Genomic DNA, 22,241 nt, shown 5'->3' on the forward strand with positions numbered 1-22,241 from the left:
TATTAGTGCATAAATCAAGTTTTTCGAGTGGCAGGTTAAAAAATCTTTAATAGGATACTCTGTACCATCTTTCTTCACAAACGTTTTTATATGTCTTTTTTTGTTTGTGGTTCTTTTGCAGGCCAGGCATTGGCCACATCCAAAGAAACCTTTATCAGAATTTAAAAATGAGTTCTCTGTTTTTTTCTTTCTTATGAAACTTGATGTCAGGGTTGTGCGCAAATTTTTTACCCCTCTATGTATAAACCTGGGCTTCTCTGGAAGAATTGTTTTAACACTCGGGTCCTGAAGTAGGATTGGCCAAAATTTAGAAATAATCTTTCTTACTTTAAAATTATCCGTACTAAAATTGCATATGAAGGGTATTTCTTTCATGTTGTTTTCTTTTTTCTTTTTATATACTAAAAGACTGTTTCTTTCCACTCCCTTCACTTCCTCTCTAGCTTTTTCTAATTTTTGTTCTTTATATCCCTTTTCTAAAAAATCGAGTTTTATCTTGTCTGATTGGGCTTTAAAAACATTCAAATCCGTACAGTTCCTCCGAATTCTTAAAAATTGGCCTTTCGGAGCGTTTTCCAGCCATGGTGAAAAGTGGCAACTTTCTCTTTCTATATAACTATTTGCTTCTACGGTTTTAAAATGATTTTTGGTTTTGATGGTGTTGTCCTCTATATAAATTAAAAGGTCTAAAAATACCACTTCTGATTTACTCCAATTGCTCGTAAGTTTAATTCCCCATGAGTTAAAATTCAAGAAATTTAAAAATTCTATCAGGTCTTTTTCTTCTCCCTTCCAAATGAAGAGAATGTCATCGATATAGCGGCCATAGGTGACCAAGTTCTCCCTCCAGCTATGTGGGCCATAAATAAATGTGTCTTCCCAATGAGCCATAAACAAATTAGCATAGCTGGGGGCAAACTTGGTCCCCATGGCCGTTCCATTAATTTGTAAATAAAATTCTTCGCCATACCAGAAAAAATTGTTGTTTAAAATTAGTTCAATCCCTTCTAAAATAAATTCCATTTTTTCCTCGGTTAAATCTGAAAAATTGTTTAAACGGTATTTTACTGCATTGCATCCATATTTATGTGGAATATTACTATAAAGTGCTGCTACATCGCTTGTCACTAAAAAGTAATTTTCATTCCAATTACATTCATTTAAAAGATTTAAAACCGTGATCGTATCTTTTATATAAGAAGTGGTATTTTTTACTAGTGGTTGGAGATGTAGATCTACGTAATGGGACAGTCTACTGGATATGGAGTCTATCCCTGCCACTATAGGTCTGCCTGGGGGATTATTGACATCTTTGTGGACTTTGGGTAAGAAATAAAAAACCGGAGTTTTTGGGTACTTAATATTCAGAAAGCTAAATTCTTTTTCATTTAATATGTTTGACTCTAGACCCTTATTTAAAAACTTCTGAAACTTAAAGTTCATCTCCTTTCCTGGATTGTAGTTTAACTTTTTATATGTAGTGGTATCTGCCAATATTCTATCTGCTTCCTTCTCATAGCTTTCTTTAGACATAAGGACTGTTCCCCCTCCCTTGTCTGCTGGTTTAATAACTAGGTTTGAATCTGTTTTTAAATCTTTTAAGGCTTTTCTTTCCTGTATGGTCAGGTTGTGACTGAAATTCTCTTTTTTATCCAGTTTTTTGATCTCAGTCATGACCATAGTTTCAAAGGTCACCATTTTGTCTGAGATCATCTGTTTTGGGTAAAATTGAGATTTTTCTTTTAGCATTGTATGTCTTGATTTATCCTCATCATTTAGTTGGAGTGCTATAGGGTTTTTTTCAAAATACTTTTTTAGGCATAGATTTCTTTTGAATTTATTTAGGTCAATATAAAATTCAAATTGATTTAACGGTTTGTTTGGGGCAAATTTTAATCCCTTAGTTAATACCTTTTTGTGGTATTCTGTTAATGTTTTTTGACTTAGGTTATAGATGCCTTTCATTTCTATTGGTTCCTCTGTGATTTTTCCCTTTTTCCTTTTTTGGACATATTTTCCTCCTCTAGTGCCTCTATGCTCGAATCTCTTCTTCTTTTGTATGGTGTTAAAATGTCTATTAAATCCTCTCTTTTGTGCCTGTCTTTGCCCTTGCTTCTCCAAAAATCCTGGTCATCGAATTCGTCCAGGACTTGGAAGCGGTTTCTGGTAGCCAGGGGTTCTTCTTTCCTGTATTCTGTGAATCGGCTATATGGTGTTTTTTCTCTTTCTACATTTTTATAGTCTGTTTTTCTTTCCTGCCTCTCTCTCTCATATCTCGGTCTTCTTTCATATCTATCTCTTCCAAAATATTTTTTGTTTTCTTGATCTCTATCTCTATATTGTGGATATGTAGGTTTAGGTTTGTAATTCCAATTTCTATGTGGGCGTTGTTCATAGTGATTTCTATGTGTCGGGTGATACGAATGGTACGGTTTATTTACCCCTTGTTTATTAGAGTAATTTTCTCTTGGGAATTCTGAATCGGGGTTTCTTTTATAACCCATAGTTTTTTGCATATCCTCTCTATTTTCTAAATGTGTTTCTTGAAAGTTATATTTAGAAAATGATCTCACTTGTTTAAGCTTATAATCTCTGGTGTCTCTGAGATATTTGCTTTTTTTAATCTCTATCACATCTCTTTCTATTTTGTCTAAGTTTTCTTTGATATCACGTGTTGTGATGTCAAACTCTTCTTGATTAAGAGAATTTAAGATCTCATTCTGACATTTATTGATTTCTAGATCTAGTTCTTTAAGGTTTTCTTTCCTTCTTTTGATAATAAGATGCATAGTAGTAATGGTAAAATTTTCCAACATTACATTCCATTCATCCATATCCATATCCAGTAGACTGTCCCATTACGTAGATCTACATCTCCAACCACTAGTAAAAAATACCACTTCTTATATAAAAGATACGATCACGGTTTTAAATCTTTTAAATGAATGTAATTGGAATGAAAATTACTTTTTAGTGACAAGCGATGTAGCAGCACTTTATAGTAATATTCCACATAAATATGGATGCAATGCAGTAAAATACCGTTTAAACAATTTTTCAGATTTAACCGAGGAAAAAATGGAATTTATTTTAGAAGGGATTGAACTAATTTTAAACAACAATTTTTTCTGGTATGGCGAAGAATTTTATTTACAAATTAATGGAACGGCCATGGGGACCAAGTTTGCCCCCAGCTATGCTAATTTGTTTATGGCTCATTGGGAAGACACATTTATTTATGGCCCACATAGCTGGAGGGAGAACTTGGTCACCTATGGCCGCTATATCGATGACATTCTCTTCATTTGGAAGGGAGAAGAAAAAGACCTGATAGAATTTTTAAATTTCTTGAATTTTAACTCATGGGGAATTAAACTTACGAGCAATTGGAGTAAATCAGAAGTGGTATTTTTAGACCTTTTAATTTATATAGAGGACAACACCATCAAAACCAAAAATCATTTTAAAACCGTAGAAGCAAATAGTTATATAGAAAGAGAAAGTTGCCACTTTTCACCATGGCTGGAAAACGCTCCGAAAGGCCAATTTTTAAGAATTCGGAGGAACTGTACGGATTTGAATGTTTTTAAAGCCCAATCAGACAAGATAAAACTCGATTTTTTAGAAAAGGGATATAAAGAACAAAAATTAGAAAAAGCTAGAGAGGAAGTGAAGGGAGTGGAAAGAAACAGTCTTTTAGTATATAAAAAGAAAAAAGAAAACAACATGAAAGAAATACCCTTCATATGCAATTTTAGTACGGATAATTTTAAAGTAAGAAAGATTATTTCTAAATTTTGGCCAATCCTACTTCAGGACCCGAGTGTTAAAACAATTCTTCCAGAGAAGCCCAGGTTTATACATAGAGGGGTAAAAAATTTGCGCACAACCCTGACATCAAGTTTCATAAGAAAGAAAAAAACAGAGAACTCATTTTTAAATTCTGATAAAGGTTTCTTTGGATGTGGCCAATGCCTGGCCTGCAAAAGAACCACAAACAAAAAAAGACATATAAAAACGTTTGTGAAGAAAGATGGTACAGAGTATCCTATTAAAGATTTTTTAACCTGCCACTCGAAAAACTTGATTTATGCACTAATATGCCCCTGTGGCCTAATCTATGTGGGAAAAACCACTAGAGCCTTACACATTAGAATAGAGGAACATGGCCGGAATATTACAAAAGGATTTGAGAACCATAGTGTCTCATTACATTATAAATCTTTCCACAATTGTGAGTTTATAAACACGATATTCCTAGGCATAAAAAAAGTAGATAAGGACTGGAGGGGAGGCAATTTTGATACAAAAATGAGCAAGCAAGAAATGGAGTGGATTTTTAGACTTAATACCCTAATTCCAAACGGGTTGAACGCAGATTTTGAGATGTGCCATTTCCTCAGATAGATCCCCACCTCTCTGTCCCCTCTTCCCTATTCTCATTTTATATTCTTACTCATATATATATATTTTTTATACAATTTTTTATACACTTTTGGATACATTTTTTTTTTTTTTTTTTTTTTAATAACGTTTATACACCTAATATGGTATCCACATATTCTTAACAATATCAACGTAAGCTGAGAGACATTTTTTAGACCTATATGGTTTTATATTATGGTTTTATATTATTATGCTGACGACTCTGATTTTTATGAAGCATTTTAGGGGAAGTATTTCAATCTTATATAGGTCACTTTGGTCATCACGGTTTTACTTTTTAATATTTTGTATTTTAAATTCATGCTAAGCACCTTAAGTGGTTTGTTTTAATTTAAGCAATTTGAGTGATGTTTTATTCGATATACTGTACCCCAATCACCCTAGTAGTTTGATCTGCATGATCTATGAATACCTCAGGTGCCTATGAATGATTTATGTCTAACTTGGTACTATTGTGAGTACATAAAATACACTTCAAGTGGTTTATTCTCATGGAGTCTTTCGATATCAAGATGTAGAAATATATAAATGGACACTTTTAAGATTTGCAAAACGTATAGAAAGAACTTCAGAATGAGAGCTTACAATCTTTATTCAAAGTGGAATAAAATTATATATATATACTTAGGAAGACGAACATTAATAAAATCTAAAATATTATAATGTATACCATTGTTAAATAGAACGAATTATAAAATATGGAAACAAAGACTAATGTATACCATACTGATATAAAGTTAAAAGGAAAGAACATATGAGTGAACTTTTTCGGAATATATTCTCATCCTCTCTCTCTCTATAACCATGCCGATCCGGAAACACCTACGTATGAACCGCACGGTGGAACGCATGAAAACACCGGAAACACGTCACACCGGAAGTGACAAACACGGAAGCGAAACGAAAAAGAGGCTTGACACGCAGGGCGTCGGCGTTGCCATGACGATAGCCCGCGAAATTAAAGAGCCCACAAAACAATTATTTGAACAAAGAAAAAGGTATATAAAGCAGGAACCAGTCCAAGGATCTTCATAAAGACTTTTTGATCCAGCTGAGGAAGCCTATTAGGCGAAACGCGTCCTGGAGACTACAATTATTGGACTCTTTTATTTTTGCCTATATAGTATTTACTTGTATTAGATTATGTTTTAAAGTAATAGTATAATAAATATATTTTTTACCACAATACTATTGGGCAATTCTTCCTGCTACAAGAAAGAAGGATTGTGGTCCTTAACCACATATGCTGTTCCATTGAGCCTATTCTGAAGGCTCTTGGTTTGTGAGTACCACATCTATTATTTTACTTATTTTAAAGAACTTTAAAGGTACTGCACTATATATGCTCTGTATCCTAGATCGGAAATAAGAAGGATAAAGGTTCCCCAAGAAGGGAGAGGGTCACCTTTACGGACCCTGCAGGCGCAAGAATTGAGCTAAAACCTTTTAGCTCTTCAGAGTGTGAGTGGGAATATTCTCTTATACATACTACATTGTGTATTTTACAGTTTTACGCTATGATATGTTTTTTATGTTTATATTTTTAAGGAAATTATATCAAGGTTAAGGTTCCAAGAAACGTTTATATTCAGGTACATTTATACTCCTTTAGAATTATCTCCTGTTTCCACACCTTGAGTTTAATATAGCGCTTCACCATCACTCCGTATTTTATTCCTTAGGTATATAGATTCCCTCCAGCACAATTCCTTGCTTTCGGTCACAATAGATATATAGTAAATACGTATTCATGCTTCATTATGCATTTCAAATGTATAATGCTATTACCTCTGTTACAGAAGGGTCCCTCAAATCCCGTTCCATTGCAATCACAGGTGTAGTGATTGTATCTTTCCACACAGCGACCAAGATTCTGACACTCTACTCGTGGCTTCTCACAATAGCCTGTGCAGTTGGTCCTTATACCTAACGTTTCATTAGCTTTTCCTTCTAAATCCAATGTAACTCCATTCATTCTCAGCGCACGAAGGCAACCAACAAATGGTTTTAACTTGTACTCTGCAGAACCTGCAATCGAAATGTTTAGACATTAAAGGTATAATTAAAAAATCCAATAACACAGAAGCAATAGATTTTATAAATTAGAAAAGTGACATAAAATAAATAGAAATACATAAAATAAAAAAACATATGAGTGTCACGGTGTGGGAAGAGATTGTGGGGGACATTGTTTAGAAACAGGGAAGTTAATAAGATTTGCTTTTCAATTCACTATGATTCATCGTTTTAAAACTCTTATTGACTATCCTTTTGGGAGTTGTGCTTTTGCTGTCTACCATGGAAGTTCCTTCTACAAGTTAAAACTCAACTTATCAAACAAAAGCACGTTGTTGGGTTGTTTTTAGCCCCTTAAATTCACACCTGAAATGTGTCAATATAACAATAATCTGTTGAATTCCAGTCTAAAAGAAGATTCTACTTTTAAAACACAAGCCCTGCATAGTGCCCCAATAAATGTTTATCTTCCAACCTGATGATACCGGCTAGATGGAAAGCCCTTACTATGAGCCAGGGTTCTAAAGATCATAATTACATACCTACACTGCTTATTATATGAACCATAGTGCATTGCGCTATTCACACACTTTCTTTGTCTGTTTAAACATATTTCTATGCTTATCACATTGAATTATCTACTATTCCTGCAAATGACTGGGTATATCCGTTGCTATGAAATTTATATTTTTCTTTAGTTTTTTAAAAAAATAATATTAATTATAAAATAGTTCAGATATGGTGCTCAGGATGGACTAAGCCCAAAAGTGTGAATAAATTGACAGCCTCTCACTTTCATTACCAGACTCGCACTGGCCATGTCTTTACATGGATAGAGCTCCCAGTGACAACAGATAATTGCTGGCTGTTCCACTGTACACACATACCCAAACATTATCCAAAGCGGAGTTCAAAGCACCATAACTAGTAAAGCCAGCTGTAGTGTTTATGGTGCAGGAGTGCCTACCTGAGTCCTACTGGAATCCCAGGGCCACATCTGCTTGTACTTTTCTATTTTCTCTTCAGAACTAAGCAAAGGCAGCCTTGCTCAATTACTTAGAGTGTTAGTGCTCAGCCAATTAGTGCAATATTGGCTATTCTATAGAGAATATTGAATGTGGCACAAGTTGTGGATCCAGGTAAGTTTTCAAACTGTACTAGAATGGAATGGTTATGGTGCTTGGAGAGTTGCTTTTGGGGTGAAGGTTACTCCAGATCCCACAAACACCAGTCCAACAGAGGAAATAGAAGAAGGGGGATATTTTTATTTTATTGTGTGGAAAATAGGGTCTTATACTCCTGGAAGGTAGGATGAAGAGAATCACATTAACATTAGAGGTCTGTTGCCCAAGGAACACGAGAGGGGTATTTTTATCGAGTCAATCACACTTAATTTTGAAGGAGAAAATTTAAATGTTGTGATACTCCATTCTCTAAACTTTATAAATGATTTGCTAATGATATCACTGTTCACTCACCTACACGTAATGGACGATCATAAGACATGTTGAGGTAGGTCTGAAGGGGGAATCTGCGGATAACCCAGGGTAAGTAATCTACCTTGATTCTTGCTAGCTTGACATTCATTTCAGCCTTCACTTGGTGCCATTCATCATCATTAAAACCTCGGGGTGATTTTACAGTTACATTTTCATGGCCGTTACCAATGTCATAAATAAACGCCAGTTCTTTTGTTGCTGAAAAGTAAAAAAAAACAAAAAAAAAAACCAACACATTTTGGTTGATGTTTTATTGATTTTGATAACAATCATACCCAACTAAACAATAACTACAACCTGTCAGAATCATTCAAAAATCCCATTCTAGGTCTGCATATTAATTTGTCCATTGTCACCTGTCCAGCTCAGCAGTTAATTTTTCTCTCTCTTTTTTACTTTACCATTACCCTCACAAATAAACACATCCTGTCTGTCAGTTCTTTTTCTCAAACATCTCTCCTACCAGACATCCATTAGATGCCCGAACACGCTGTCTGCAGAAGCATCATTGGGTGGAGAATCTGTCACATTGCAAGAGATGGTTCCTCTTTAAACTTTTATTTAAGTTGTGGGATAAAACTAAGCACTTTTTTAAAAATCTTTTTCTACTTTTTTATTTGATGAAATGCATTATGCCTAATTTAAAGAAAAATATTTAATGAAAATGCTAATTACCTTTGCTTTTCCATAATTAATTGTGTGCAGAACTTAAAGTTAGTTGTTAGTAAGTAAGAGTCAGTTTATTGCAAATAAATTAAGTGAAAAAATAAATGCCCTCATGATTTCAAATTTGCCATTGTATTACTACAATTACAACTATAATTTGTCACAACATGTATCCTAATTTTCAGCAACTGCTTATTAAAGGGTGGTAACACAATAGGAGGCAGGAGGGGGCTCTAACTATAATACTGGGAGGACCGGGTGTCCCCTCCATGGGTGGTTGGGGGCAGTAATCATAATACAAGAGAGGGGTGGTGGAGAGGGGTGGTGTAGGACTCTAGGCCCGTGGGTGGGGGTTGGGGTTTGAAATCCAGACCATACCCAAGTTTATTCAAAATAAATAATTATTTTGGGGTTTTGCATTCCAAATGTCCTGCAGCCATGTGGTTTTGCCCCAATAAGAGTTTAATCAATGACTCGGTTAATATCTGTGCCAGTTAGCTATGATTGTGTGTGACTTAGTCCCTTTAAATAACTAAATGTTTCATCATATGCATTCTTTGAAAACACCATGCTGTATTGTACTAATCACTTGCTGAACTTTTCATCTATATCGCCATAGTTCTGCGTGCTTGTGAAATTGCATGACAGTTGCTATTTAGCATGCCTAATAAACAAATGGTCCTCTTTAAAGTTTTAAAACATTTCACAAGTAGATTTTAGCATTATGGCTGTTATAAATTATGACAAAAGCAATTCACACCAGCCACTCACTGTTCAACTCAATCCTGATAAAGATCTGAAATCTGCCATATATGTCAGGATATCCTCCTGCATTCTCCAAAAAGGTTCCAGATAGAGCAGTGGTTTTGAAGTAGAAGGAGATATCAACACTAGTTTCTGGTTTGAATGTTGGGAAGAGTAGGCTGGCTCCTTTCATAAATGTCACTGTATTCCATGTGTTTCCTAAAATTAAATGAAAAATGATTTTATTATGTTAGTCTTTTAATCTATTTATAAGTCCAAACATGTTCATCACATGCAATAATTCTTTATTTGTGTCCTTTAAACATGGCAAACTATGCAAAACAAATGGATTAAATGTCTTAATACCCTCCAGAGGAGAAAAGTAGCTGGGCTGATATTTGTGTCAAACATAAAGAACAGGGATACAACATTATTTGTAGATGATATTTAACTCTGATCAGACTCCAGAAAGGTTAACTCCCATCGGATCGCTGTTGGAAACAGTGTTGGAAAAAAGGCACCTACCAACACTGCTAGTGGTCATGCCCTAAGCTGAATACCATTTCTCCTACCACAGGTGTTTGGGAAACCATATCTGTTAGATCCCTGGGCTCTCTTACTCTTTAAACTCTTTGATTTAACAGAGCGAAGAATAATCAGCCACTGGGAAAGCACTTGCAGCTCGTAGAGCAATCGGTGAATTATGGGCAAATATCTGAAAAGCTGCCTCTGTCACAGTCCGTATAATAAGGGGAGCCATGGATATGGAGGGATTGTCTGCCCAGCTGAAGGGTTTTCCTAAATCTTTTCACAAAGTTTAGGACCCCTGCCTTTCGAGGCTGTTTTGGAGATACGCCATGTAACCTGTTCCTTTCCTACATAAGCTCAACTAGCTTCTGAGGCACTTGGATTTTTCCCACTCATCACTTTCCCATTTTTCCTTTCTTGGGGATTCAGGCATGTTGCCTCTGCTTCCTCTTTACTCCTCTCCCTACATACCTTTCTTTTCCTCGCTTCACCTCTTTGTTCTCTCATCCTCTTCGTATATTCGTATCTGTATATAGTTTAATGTGGTTCATTTCTCTCCTTCTCCCCTCTACCCCTTTTTCCTCAACCCCTTCATGGCCTTCTATTTGGGAAGCAATACATTAATGATAGCTTACACCTATGTGAAGCAATCTCTGGGGCCATACTCACTAATTTCTTGTCTTGTAGTTTTGGTTGTGTCCCTTCCCCTGTCCCACAAGTAGGAGCACTTAGCAGATTTAGAAAATGTTGAATCTTCTGCAACCTTATCCCTTATAGTCAACACAATGTGAGGATACCTGTTATGTATGAAATTACCGATGCTTCTCATCTCTTGTGATTGGTGCCTATTACTCAAGTAATAGTTATGCTTCATTGATATACACACGAGCGCATACAGATGTAACAATCTTTTCAACGCAAGAGTGTGTTTGTCCTTGGACTACAGGCAGTAAACTGTTATTTAGGAGGCTATCTTGCTAATCAAATATACAATATTACTGCCCATTTATTCCATAAACCTTTGGATTACTGGGCAGTATACTCCTATAGAGGAGGCTATTTTGCTAATAATACCGGTTATATCACTGCCCATTATTCCAATTACGTTTGGATTATTGTTTTTATGTTTTATTAGATATTAGTATTATTCTGATCAGTCTATACTCATTATTAGAAGCCCATCAACTGGTGGACTTCTTTTTAGTAAATACCTAGTAAAAGTTAAGTTTTAGCTACTGCAGATTTTTACCGTATGCAGTATTTGACTATATTAACCTGTTATATTGGTAATCCTCCTGTTTTCCTCTTTTTTCTGTGTCACACTTTATTTGGTTGTTTTATAAAAAAAAATATTTCATAGTCAATTCTAGAGATTTTAAAACTAAGACAGTGGAACATAGACATATGTATTAGTATTTTTTGCTATGTTAACGGCAATAAATTTAGAAACCATGCCTATGTAAAGACCCCGCTATCAACAGTTTGCCAATTTTTCAATTTTAACATACTACGTTCTAATATCGAGTTTCTATTTCTTTATTGAAAGTTTAAATCCTTTTAGGTGATAAGAAACGTTCTTTAGCTTCTCCATTTTTATATGGGGTTATATACCGTATATAGTGTAAGTTGAGTATAAGTCGACCCGAATATAAGCCGAGGCCCCTAATTTTACTCCAAAAAACTGGGAAAACTTATTGACTCGAGTATAAGACTAGGGTGGGAAATGCAGCAGCTACTGGTACATTTCTAAATAAAATTAGATCCCCCAAAAAATTATATTAATTGAATATTTATTTACAGTGTGTATATAATGAATGCAGTGTGTTTGTATGAATGCAGTGTATGTATGAACACAGTGTGTGTGTGTGTATGAATGCAGTGTGTGTGTATGTATGAATGCAGTGTGTGTGTGTGTGTGTGTGTGTATGAATGCAGTGTGTGTGCATGAGTGCAGTGTGTGTGTGTATGAATGCAGAGCGTGTGTATGAGTGCAGTGTTAGTGTGTGTGTGTGTATGAATGCAGTGTGTGTGTGTGTGTATGAATGAATGCAGTGTGTGTGTGTGTGTATATAATGCAGTGTGTGTGTGTGTGTGTGTATGTATGCAGTGTGTGTGTGTATGAGTGCAGTGTATGTGTGTGTGTATATAATGCAGTGTGTGTGTGTGTGTGTATGGGTGCAGTGTATGTGATGCAGAGCCTTGGTGGGGGGTGGGCATTTTTATTATTTTTATTATTATTTTTAAATATTATTATTATTATTTTAGTTATATTATTAATATTTTTTTTATTTTAATATTACATTTTTTATTTGTATTTATTTTTGTCCCCCCTCCCTGCTTGATACATGGCCAGGGAGGGGGGCTCTCATTCCCTGGTGGTCCAGTGGCATGAGCTATGTAGGAGGGGGGCTGGCAGAGAGCTGTAACTTACCTTTCCTACAGCTCCTGTCAGCTCCCTTCTCCTCCACTGTAAGTCTCGCGGTGTGAGTGCCGCTCTGACCCCACGGCTCTCGCAAGATTTACAGTGGAGCTGACAGGGGAGCTGACCGGAACGCAGGAGAAGGGAGCTGACAGGAGCTGCAGGAAAGGTAAGTTACAGCTCTCTTCCAGCTCCCAACAGGACCGCCGGGCTTCTAATGAGCCCGGCGGTCCTGGTCTATATTATGGCAATGTAAGTTGCCATAATACAGACATTGGCTCGAGTATAAGTTGAGTGGGTGTTTTTCAGCACAAAACATGTGCCGAAAAACTCGGCTCATTCTCAAGTATATATGGTAAATCTAGCAATTTAAAATTATTCTATGTATTTGGGAGTCATTATATCATACTTTGTTATTTTAAAGATATTAGGTAATTTATTTATTTAATGGAGTAAGGAGCCGCCTAAGAAGTACATAAATTATTATCAATTTGGATTTGTTTCTTGGTGTATTCCCCTTTGTTTTGATCAAACATTTTAAAAGGAATTTTATATATTATCCCCACTTGCCCTTTAACTATTTCTAAGCAGTTATTTAGGTCAGTGGTTGCGTTCCATCTATACATCCGGGCTTTAAAAAAAATAATAAAAAAAATAAAATAAAAAATTGGGGTTAGGATTTATCATAGGCTAGGATTAATTTATCTGGTATATATTTCTTTAACGTACTATTCCACTTCAGCACTTTAGTAAGTCTGCCTCAGTTTCCTTTCGCCCATGTCTAGATTCAGGTGTGAGTGGTTTGTATTATAAGGAGCGTCAATTTGCTTTGAATGGATTCCTCCTATATATCTCCAGAATTTCCTATGTTTACTCATGTTGAGAAAGCACCAGGGGGGTGCGAAACGCATCCAGGGTACTAGCGCTTACCTTTATGTCGGTGGCGGTGTAGGTGGTCTTCCTCACGTCTGGCAGCAGAAGGTATCACAACTACCTAATCTTTCATTCCCTTAGTGTTCCTATTTTTTGCAAGTATGTTGTCCATGCTTGGAAATCTGTATATTCATCTTGTGATTATTATATGTGGTTTGCATTACTCTATATTCCTACTCCTATATTTAGCTTTTTGGAGTGCTGCCATGACTATTTTCTGCCATACATCGTTGCAATTTTTATATCAATAAATGTGCACTTTTTTCATTATTTCTGTGTATTATTCTGTGGCTCATTAGGGTTTTTCTCCTGAGTGCGGACTCCATTTTATTTTGTGTCACGTAATGCATATGTGGGATAGCCCAGCACCGGAATTAACCATATCAAGGTCTTGCTCTCAGGATTATTTAAGACATTTTACTTGGAGTTGCAGTATTGTCTGTGGGTTTCATACAACACCAACATATTTTTTGTTATATTTCATTAAGGGTTCGAGGCTGACGTTTGGCAACTCGAACCTTCAGCACCCTCCACAGATTTTCTATGGGATTAAGGTCTGGAGACTGGGTAGGCCACTCCAGGACCTTAATGTGCTTATTCTTGAGAGACTCCTTTGTTGCCATGGCTGTGCGTTTTGTGTCATTGTGTGTCATTGTCATGCTGGAATACCCACCCACAAGCCATTTTCAATGCCCTGGCTGAGGGAAGGAGGTTCTCACCCAAGATTTGACAGTACATGGCCCCGTTTGATGTGGTGCAGTTGTCCTGTCCCCTTAGCAGAAAAACACACCCAAAGCATAAAGTTTCCACCTCCATGTTTGACGGTGGGGATGGTGTTCTTGGTTATAGGCAGCATACCTCCACCTCCACACGGTGATATGAGTTGATGCCAAAGAGCTTGATTTTGGTCTCATCTGACCACAACACTTTCACCCACTTCTCCTCTGAAGCATTCAGATGTTCATTGGCAAACTTAAGACGGGCCTGTACATGTGCTTTCTTGAGGGACCTTGCGGGTGCTGCAGGATTTCAGTCATTCACGGCATAGTGTGTTACCAATTGTTTTCTTGGTGACTATGGTCCCAACTGCATTGCGATCATTAACAAGATCCTCCCGTGTGGTTCTGGGATGATTCCTCACCGTTCTCATGATAATTGAAACTCCACGAGGTGAGATCTTGCATGAAGCATCAGACCGAGGGAGACTGACAGTTATTTTGTGTTTCTTCCATTTGCGAATAATTGCATCAACTATTGTCACCTTCTCACCAAGCTGCTTGGTGATGGTGTTGTAGCCCATTCAAGCCTTGTGTAGGTCTACAATCTTGTTCCTGATATCCTTGGACAGCTCTTTGATCTTGGCCATGGTGGAGAGTTTGGAATCTGATTGATTGCTTCTGTGGACAGGTGTCACATGAGAGCCAGAAATCTTGCTGATTGATAGGGGATCAAATACTTATTTCACTCATTGACATGCAAATCAATTTATAACTATTTGACGTTTTTTCTGAATTTTTTTCTATTTTATTCTGTCAGGGGATCAAATACTTTTTCCTCTCACTGTACCACACTTCAATTTCCAAAGCGTATTTTTTTGGTATTAAAGTTTGTTGGTGTCTTTGTTTAAACGCTTTTGCCAGATATTTGCCACATTTGTTCCCATACTGGTAGTTTACGTGTAGGACTAGTAGGGCAGATCGCACCGTACGGTTGTCTAAGAGAGCGTTAAGTTTTTGTCTGGTGTCTGTTAATTCCATCAGCATGTCAGGGGACATAAATTGATTGTGTTGCCTGTCCAGTGTTTGTAGTTTAGTAAGCAACGTTTGTATTTCTTAATTTTTCCGTCTTTTAAAGCTTAGAACCAAGTTTAATTAATTCCACTCTAATAACACATTTATGTGCGTTCTAAAGCCTCATTGGGGAAATATCAGTTGTGTAATTTTCCTGGAAGTACATGGAAATCTGAGACTGTAGTTTGTCCCTGATCTCTTGTGTTTTTAATTTTCATTAATTTTCCATAATGGGTTAAATGGTTGGGGTGTTTCAGGATTAATGGTAATAGTTATTAGAGCTTGGTCAGACCACATTATGGACTGAATGGATGAGTGTCTTAACAGGTGTAGGTGGCGGTGCGCTAGCAAGAGAAGATCTATTCTGGAGTACGAGTGCTTAACCTGTGAGTAGTATGTGAAGTCTATTTGGTTGCTGTAAGCGCCAACAGTCTACTAGCTGGTGCCTATGTAATAGTGCTTTTAGTTTGCATCTGTGTCTAGAATCAGAGTGTATGTTTGTTGCCGTGTTGTCTAGTCTAGGGTCAAGCGTTATGTTGAAATCACCCCTTACTATTACTGTACCTTAAGCAAAGTCTGCTAACTTGGTCAGTATCTTTGAAAGAGAAGCATATTGTTTGGAATTAGGAAGATAAATGTTGGCGAAGGTGTAAACTTGATTTGAGATATGTGCTTTGACAAAGGTAAATGTTCCTTCTGTATCTGATAGGTATGCAGAGGGGCAGAAGGGTAGGGTTCATGAGAAGAGGATCGCTGTGCCCCTAGATTTGTATTCTGTATAATTGCTGTAATAACCAGCTCGGTAGCAGTGATCTTTTAATGTGGGAGCCGAGGGACCCTTAAAGTGAGTCTCTTGGACAAAGACTCTGGAAGCTTCGAGGGAGTGAAACTCTGGCAGGGCTCATGCCCTCTTCTAAAAATTGTATCAATTAATGCTGGGGCCTAAATGTGCCTGAGCACATTTAGGCCCCAGCATTAATTGATACAATTTTTAGCTGTGACATTGATACTTTGTATAATATTTGCAAAGAAAGTCTGCGGGTAATCTGTCTAGTCTAAGTGTAAGGAGGATGTAACATAAATAGGGCCTACAGGGCCAACAGTAACTATTTACAAGAAACAAAACAATATGCATATAAGTGAGGGTCACATAAAAGGACATAGGTTGTAGTGTGTATGCTCTAACAGTAAATAAAACTGTTCGTGGGTCGGCTATCCAGTCTTCATGGACCATTGATCAAATGGAGCTGGGTAACCCAATTGTTCACGAGGCTATTGTGTGAATACTAGATGAGTTAAAGTTTAACATCTGTGTGAGTAGTCTAAAACTCAGATGCCACTTATATTAACATTACTAGACAATTACATGGTTAATAGTAGCAACGCTGCGAGTTGCAGCCCCGGCCCGCCCCCCACAGCAAAATCAATTATCATATCTCATAACGTCCCGGTGAACCACGGGAGGCCTGACAAGTCGAGTAATCCTCCGGTCCAGCATGGCGGCCCGGGACCCAATTTCCTCCCCTCCCCCATGACGAGAACCTAAGAATTTGTGCCCCTTTCCTTGCGAGGCAGAACAGTCCAGCCCCTGTCTGTGGCGTGTCTCTGGCTCAGCAGTGGAGTTAAGTGGCCATCTCCAAGCTTGGTCGGCCACGCCCCTCTATATTTTCATATATTTTGAAAATATGACTGATCATGCAAAAAAAAATATTTTTTTGAATGATAGTGATCATATGAAGCCATTTATTATCACATAGTTATTTGTCTCCGTACGACCAGTACCTATATGGCACTCGATAGCAAAGATAGCAGCTTAATGAAATGATATGCATTGTCAGCACAGCGTAGGGATGATTATGGGACAAATATTCATATTTTCTGTTATAATATGTCTGACAATATGACAATGGAAGGGCCTCATCTATGGATTTATGAAGCATAATCTTATAGTTCTATTAAAATAGTAATGGAATAGGCAAACTTCTGCACTGCAGGCATTGTTTACTACATTTCCAATAATGCTCTTACAACCATAATGCTAGCAAAGCTTCAGGGGAAAAGTAGTCCACAACAGAACAAGAGTGCTGAAAGTTGCCAACCCCATCTCTAGTATTTATGTATGCTTTTCCTTTAAGTGGCGGTCTCATGTGCATATATAACTAGGTACCTCCCCCTAAATTTAATTCTGAAACACTGTCTTTTGATAAAATTCTTCGCAATGGAACATGTCAGTATCTAGTGTGATGTCACTTCCTGTTTGTCATTTCCGTACATTGTGCTTTTTGATTTGGTTTGGTGTGGAGTCTCTTCTTCAGACCTTACGCCACACGGATTACCTTGTAGTTCTACTCTAGAATTACTTTTTACAATACAATAATTTGTAAATACTTTACCATCACAAGTTATTTACACAATGATTGTGATGGGATTCCTGTATGAACTTTGTAACAGTTGGTGGACATTTTCTAGGTAGATGATAAACTATCATTACTATTCCTACTGGTTTTGGCATTGAGAGGTGTCCTCATAGTTCTATCTATTTGTGTGGGGTTTTTAATTGCATTTTTATGGTGACATTTATTTCTTATTTAGCAGCAGAAGGGTATAGCAGATTTAGTATGCCTGTTTGGAGAGTGTTTATGACTATTGATACAGCAATAATTTGATTTTGATATTTGATATGCTCTGCTCTCAGAACGATTAGGTTACCTGATATCTCTATAACTTTATTCACTTGGTTATTACAATTACCACATATCAACACATCCACTGGAGTGCTGAGTGATGTGAACTCCGTTCTGTTCGGAGAAGAGATATTTTTTGTAACCTGATGCAGACAAATGTATCAAACATTATACTTTGTGTTACTATTTATACCTCTTAAGAGTTACGCTCACAGGCAATAATCATCTAGTCAACTTTATGGTCTAAAATCCCTTTAGCCCCTCAGACCTTAGTACTATCCACTTATACCAGAGGTACCCACCTATTTACTGAGTCATCTTAGGTGATGCATTAAAGGTACACGGGTTCCTCGAGTATAGGATAATTTTGAGACTTAACCTCCCAGCATTTTCAATGTATTATTGTTTCATAGTGTTTGATTTATATCACTAGGGTTTGCACATTTTATTTACTTTATGTTTTTTTTCTGTTCTGATCTTTTTTGGCCATATATATAAATATATATATATATAAATATAAGCGTTTCATTCAAAATAGTCAACAGGGTCGCAAGAAGCGTGTGGAGAAACCAAGGCGCAAAATAACTGCCCATGAACTGAGAAAAGTCAAGCGTGCAGCTGCCAAGATGCCACTTGCCACCAGTTTGGCCATATTTCAGAGCTGCAACATCACTGGAGTGCCCAAAAGCACAAGGTGTGCAATACTCAGAGACATGGCCAAGGTAAGAAAGGCTGAAAGACGACCACCACTGAACAAGACACACAAGCTGAAACGTCAAGACTGGGCCAAGAAATATCTCAAGACTGATTTTTCTAAGGTTTTATGGACTGATGAAATGAGAGTGAGTCTTGATGGGCCAGATGGATGGATTGGTAAAGGGCAGAGAGCTCCAGTCCGACTCAGACGCCAGCAAGGTGGAGGTGGAGTACTGGTTTGGGCTGGTATCATCAAAGATGAGCTTGTGGGGCCTTTTCGGGTTGAGGATGGAGTCAAGCTCAACTCCCAGGCCTACTGCCAGTTTCTGGAAGACACCTTCTTCAAGCAGTGGTACAGGAAGAAGTCTGCATCCTTCAAGAAAAACATGATTTTCATGCAGGACAATGCTCCATCACACGCGTCCAAGTACTCCACAGCGTGGCTGGCAAGAAAGGGTATAAAATAGAAAATCTAATGACATGGCCTCCTTGTTCACCTGATCTGAACCCCATTGAGAACCTGTGGTCCATCATCAAATGTGAGATTGTCTGGGAGGCTGTGGTTGCTGCTGCACGCAATGTTGATGGTTAACAGATCAAAACACTGACAGAATCCATGGATGGCAGGCTTTTGAGTGTCCTTGCAAAGAAAGGTGGCTATATTGGTCACTGATTTGTTTTTGTTATGTTTTTGAATGTCAGAAATGTATATTTGTGAATGTTGAGATGTTATATTGGTTTTACTGGTAAAAATAAATAATTGAAATGGGTATATATTTGTTTTTTTGTTAAGTTGCCTAATAATTATGCACAGTAATAGTCACCTGCACACACAGATATCCCCCTAAAATAGCTATAACTAAAAACAAACTAAAAACTACTTTCAAAAATATTCAACTTTGATATTAATGAGTTTTTGGGGTTCATTGAGAACATGGTTGTTGTTCAATAATAAAATTAATCCTCAAAAATACAACTTGCCTAATAATTCTGCACTCCCTGTATAAAATTAAAAATTAAAATGATATAAAATGTAAGCATTGCTAATGATACACACATATTTTATACATTAATATATACCTACTATGTATGTAATTTAATGCACCCTTAAAAGTAACTGTTCTCACTGTATTACACAAATATATTTACCATATACTAGGTGGAATGATTAATTAATTGCTCCTAATAAGGCCAAAACAATGCTCAGGGTGTTTGGAGATTTACAGACTAAATAAAATGTATGACGTGGGACACTCAATAACTAGATCATGTATGCCTGGTAACTGACTATGTAACATTTCTCCCACATAACCAGATCCCAAGTGTGTCAGTCGTATTCAACTTCAGTATGGTATTGATGCACTTTACATCATTCATTGAGACCACGGGACTAATGTCTTACTGTCTCCATAGCATCGTAATGGTCCCACTGAAAACCAGGCCTCGGAGCTGGAGCGATTTGTGTCCCCCACAACCACTTGTGTAACTGGTAGATGATCACGATATTTAAGTACACCTTTGTCACTTCTCCTAAAAAAAAATGAAAAAAATAAAAGATAACATACATTAACATTTTGTGTGCAAAAGACATCATTCCAATGCCATGTTCTCTCTGTAATATGCTTGTTTTGCACATTATATAAAATACAGGAACAGTGGAAAATGAAAATAAACATTGCTGAATGGGCAACAGTGTGTAACGTTTTGGTAAAAACAGCTGCAACCTTTCAAGCTGCATATCAGAAGTCGCAAGTCCCTAAAATATATCATACTAATTGGTGTTTTAAACTGAATTATTTATTTAAGATACAAGAAAAGAGAGCGCTGGTACTAAATAGATAACTAATGTGATAACCAATAAATAGTCTAAATAAAATAAATAAAAATAGTATTGTAACTATTTCTGTAGTAATCAGCAGCTAAAACAAAAGAAATTTCCCAATTCCTATGTAGAGATGCACATGAAGATTTCAGCGCTTAGTAGATAATTCCCTTATTGGTAATAAGGGTGTCTAAATATAAAGAACAATCAAATACAATAAAACATATGTAAGTAAAGTTAAAAACAAAATGAAAGATCAAAAGTAAAAACAACTAAAGTCCAAAATAATTGTAGAAAAATACCAATATAAAGGAAAATCCAAAGTCTGCAAAACCTGAGTATGAGTCCTGCACAAAAAGAGTCCAATTTTGTAGTGGAAGGTGGGGATCCAAATATGTGTAAAAATACCTTAGATAGAAGGAGACAAAAACGGTATATAGTGTAACTCTATGACAAAATGTATTGCTCCAGGTATAAAAGATCCCTCCCTACATAAATACTCTTACACGAATAAAATAATGATACTCATCGTGAAGCAGAAAAAAAACCCGTGCTCGCTTGTTGTAAGTTCAAATGAAGCTCCGGTTTCCCAAAGAGGACAGCAGCTACCCGGTGCACTCAGGAGGGCTGTCTATGATGGCACTGGCGGGGAAACAACTGGCGGTGAATGCGGCTTCTATCAGGAGCTTGCAGAGCAGGGTATGCTGCAGATGAGATCTGTGTTGGCACCTTATTCACCGCCAGTTGTTTCCCCGCCAGTGCCATCATAGACAGCCCTCCTGAGTGCACCGGGTAGCTGCTGTCCTCTTTGGGAAACCGGAGCTTCATTTGAACTTACAACGAGTGAGCACGGGGTTTTTTTCTGCTTCACGATGAGTATCATTATTTTATTTGTGTAAGAGTATTTATGTAGGGGGGGATCTTTTATACCTGGAGCAATACATTTTGTCATAGAGTTACACTATATACCGTTTTTGTCTCCTTCTATCTAAGGTATTTTTACACATATTTGGATCCCCACCTTCCACTACATTATTGGACTCTTTTTGTGCAGGATTCATACTCAGGTTTTGCAGACTTTGGATTTTCCTTTATATTGGTATTTTTCTACAATTATTTTGGACTTTAGTTTTTACTTTTGATCTTTCATTTTGTTTTTAACTTTACTTACATATGTTTTATTGTTTTTGATTGTTCTTTATATTTAGACAGCACTGAAACCTTCATGTGAATTATTTATTTACCTTATTTACCTTCACAAGTAAAAGAAACAGATAGCTATTTAGAATTTGTGTAAAAAAAATCTGGACTAGATTGGATCTCACTGATAATCTGTGGTTTTATTTGCACTCTGAGCACAGTTTAATGCTAAAACGTAGCCAGGGTTAGCAAAAAGGTAAGAAATGTATGTGTGTATAGAGACACAAACACGTCTTATTATTATTGTCATTTATGTAACATCAACATATTCAGCAACTCGTTGCCATTTTACAATGGGGATATGATGGCAAATAAATGGCAAAATAACTAATGCAAACAGAAAGAAACACTTAAATAAGTATCTAAGAGTAAGATCATGTTGACAAGATGTGTGCTAGCGCAGATATTGAGACGTTTAAAGTAGTGCTTGTGATGAGACTTTATGAAACATCTAAACTATTCAAAAAGTCCTAACACTGAAGAAACGAACAATTTAAAACAACAATTTACTTTCAAGTATTTAGTCTCAGATTACTTGGAACACCTAAAAAAATTTCTTTACTCACCACTGCAGATGATCAGCATCACAGTTGCAGAAGAAAGTTGGATCTGCACATGTCTTTTCAAAGCTGCAAGCACATCTTTGACTTCCAGGATTTGAGCCACCCCAGTAAAAATGCCTTAAATTATCTCGTCCCATCCAGAAGCTGTAGGGAAGTCCAGCTGCAATGATATAGTAGATGGACAACGTGGAACAATTTGAAGTGAATCATCCAAATGTTCTTTTATATATATTTG

General features: G+C 36.8%; 1 protein-coding gene across 1 annotated transcript in view; it reads right to left on the reverse strand.

Moving 5' to 3' along the window:
• The window catches only part of CNTNAP1 (contactin associated protein 1), a 196,480-nt gene that overhangs the window by 25,482 nt on the left and 148,757 nt on the right, over nucleotides 1–22,241 (reverse strand). The window contains exons 14-18 of the mRNA XM_063458930.1: nucleotides 22,010–22,166; nucleotides 19,824–19,951; nucleotides 9,399–9,590; nucleotides 7,941–8,159; nucleotides 6,235–6,474 (exon numbers count right to left, since the gene is read on the reverse strand). Coding sequence (XP_063315000.1) covers nucleotides 6,235–6,474; nucleotides 7,941–8,159; nucleotides 9,399–9,590; nucleotides 19,824–19,951; nucleotides 22,010–22,166 — 936 coding nt within the window. The remainder of the gene's footprint in view (nucleotides 1–6,234; nucleotides 6,475–7,940; nucleotides 8,160–9,398; nucleotides 9,591–19,823; nucleotides 19,952–22,009; nucleotides 22,167–22,241) is intronic.

Source organism: Pelobates fuscus, chromosome 6, assembly GCF_036172605.1.
Source record: "Pelobates fuscus isolate aPelFus1 chromosome 6, aPelFus1.pri, whole genome shotgun sequence".
Taxonomy (NCBI): domain Eukaryota; kingdom Metazoa; phylum Chordata; class Amphibia; order Anura; family Pelobatidae; genus Pelobates; species Pelobates fuscus.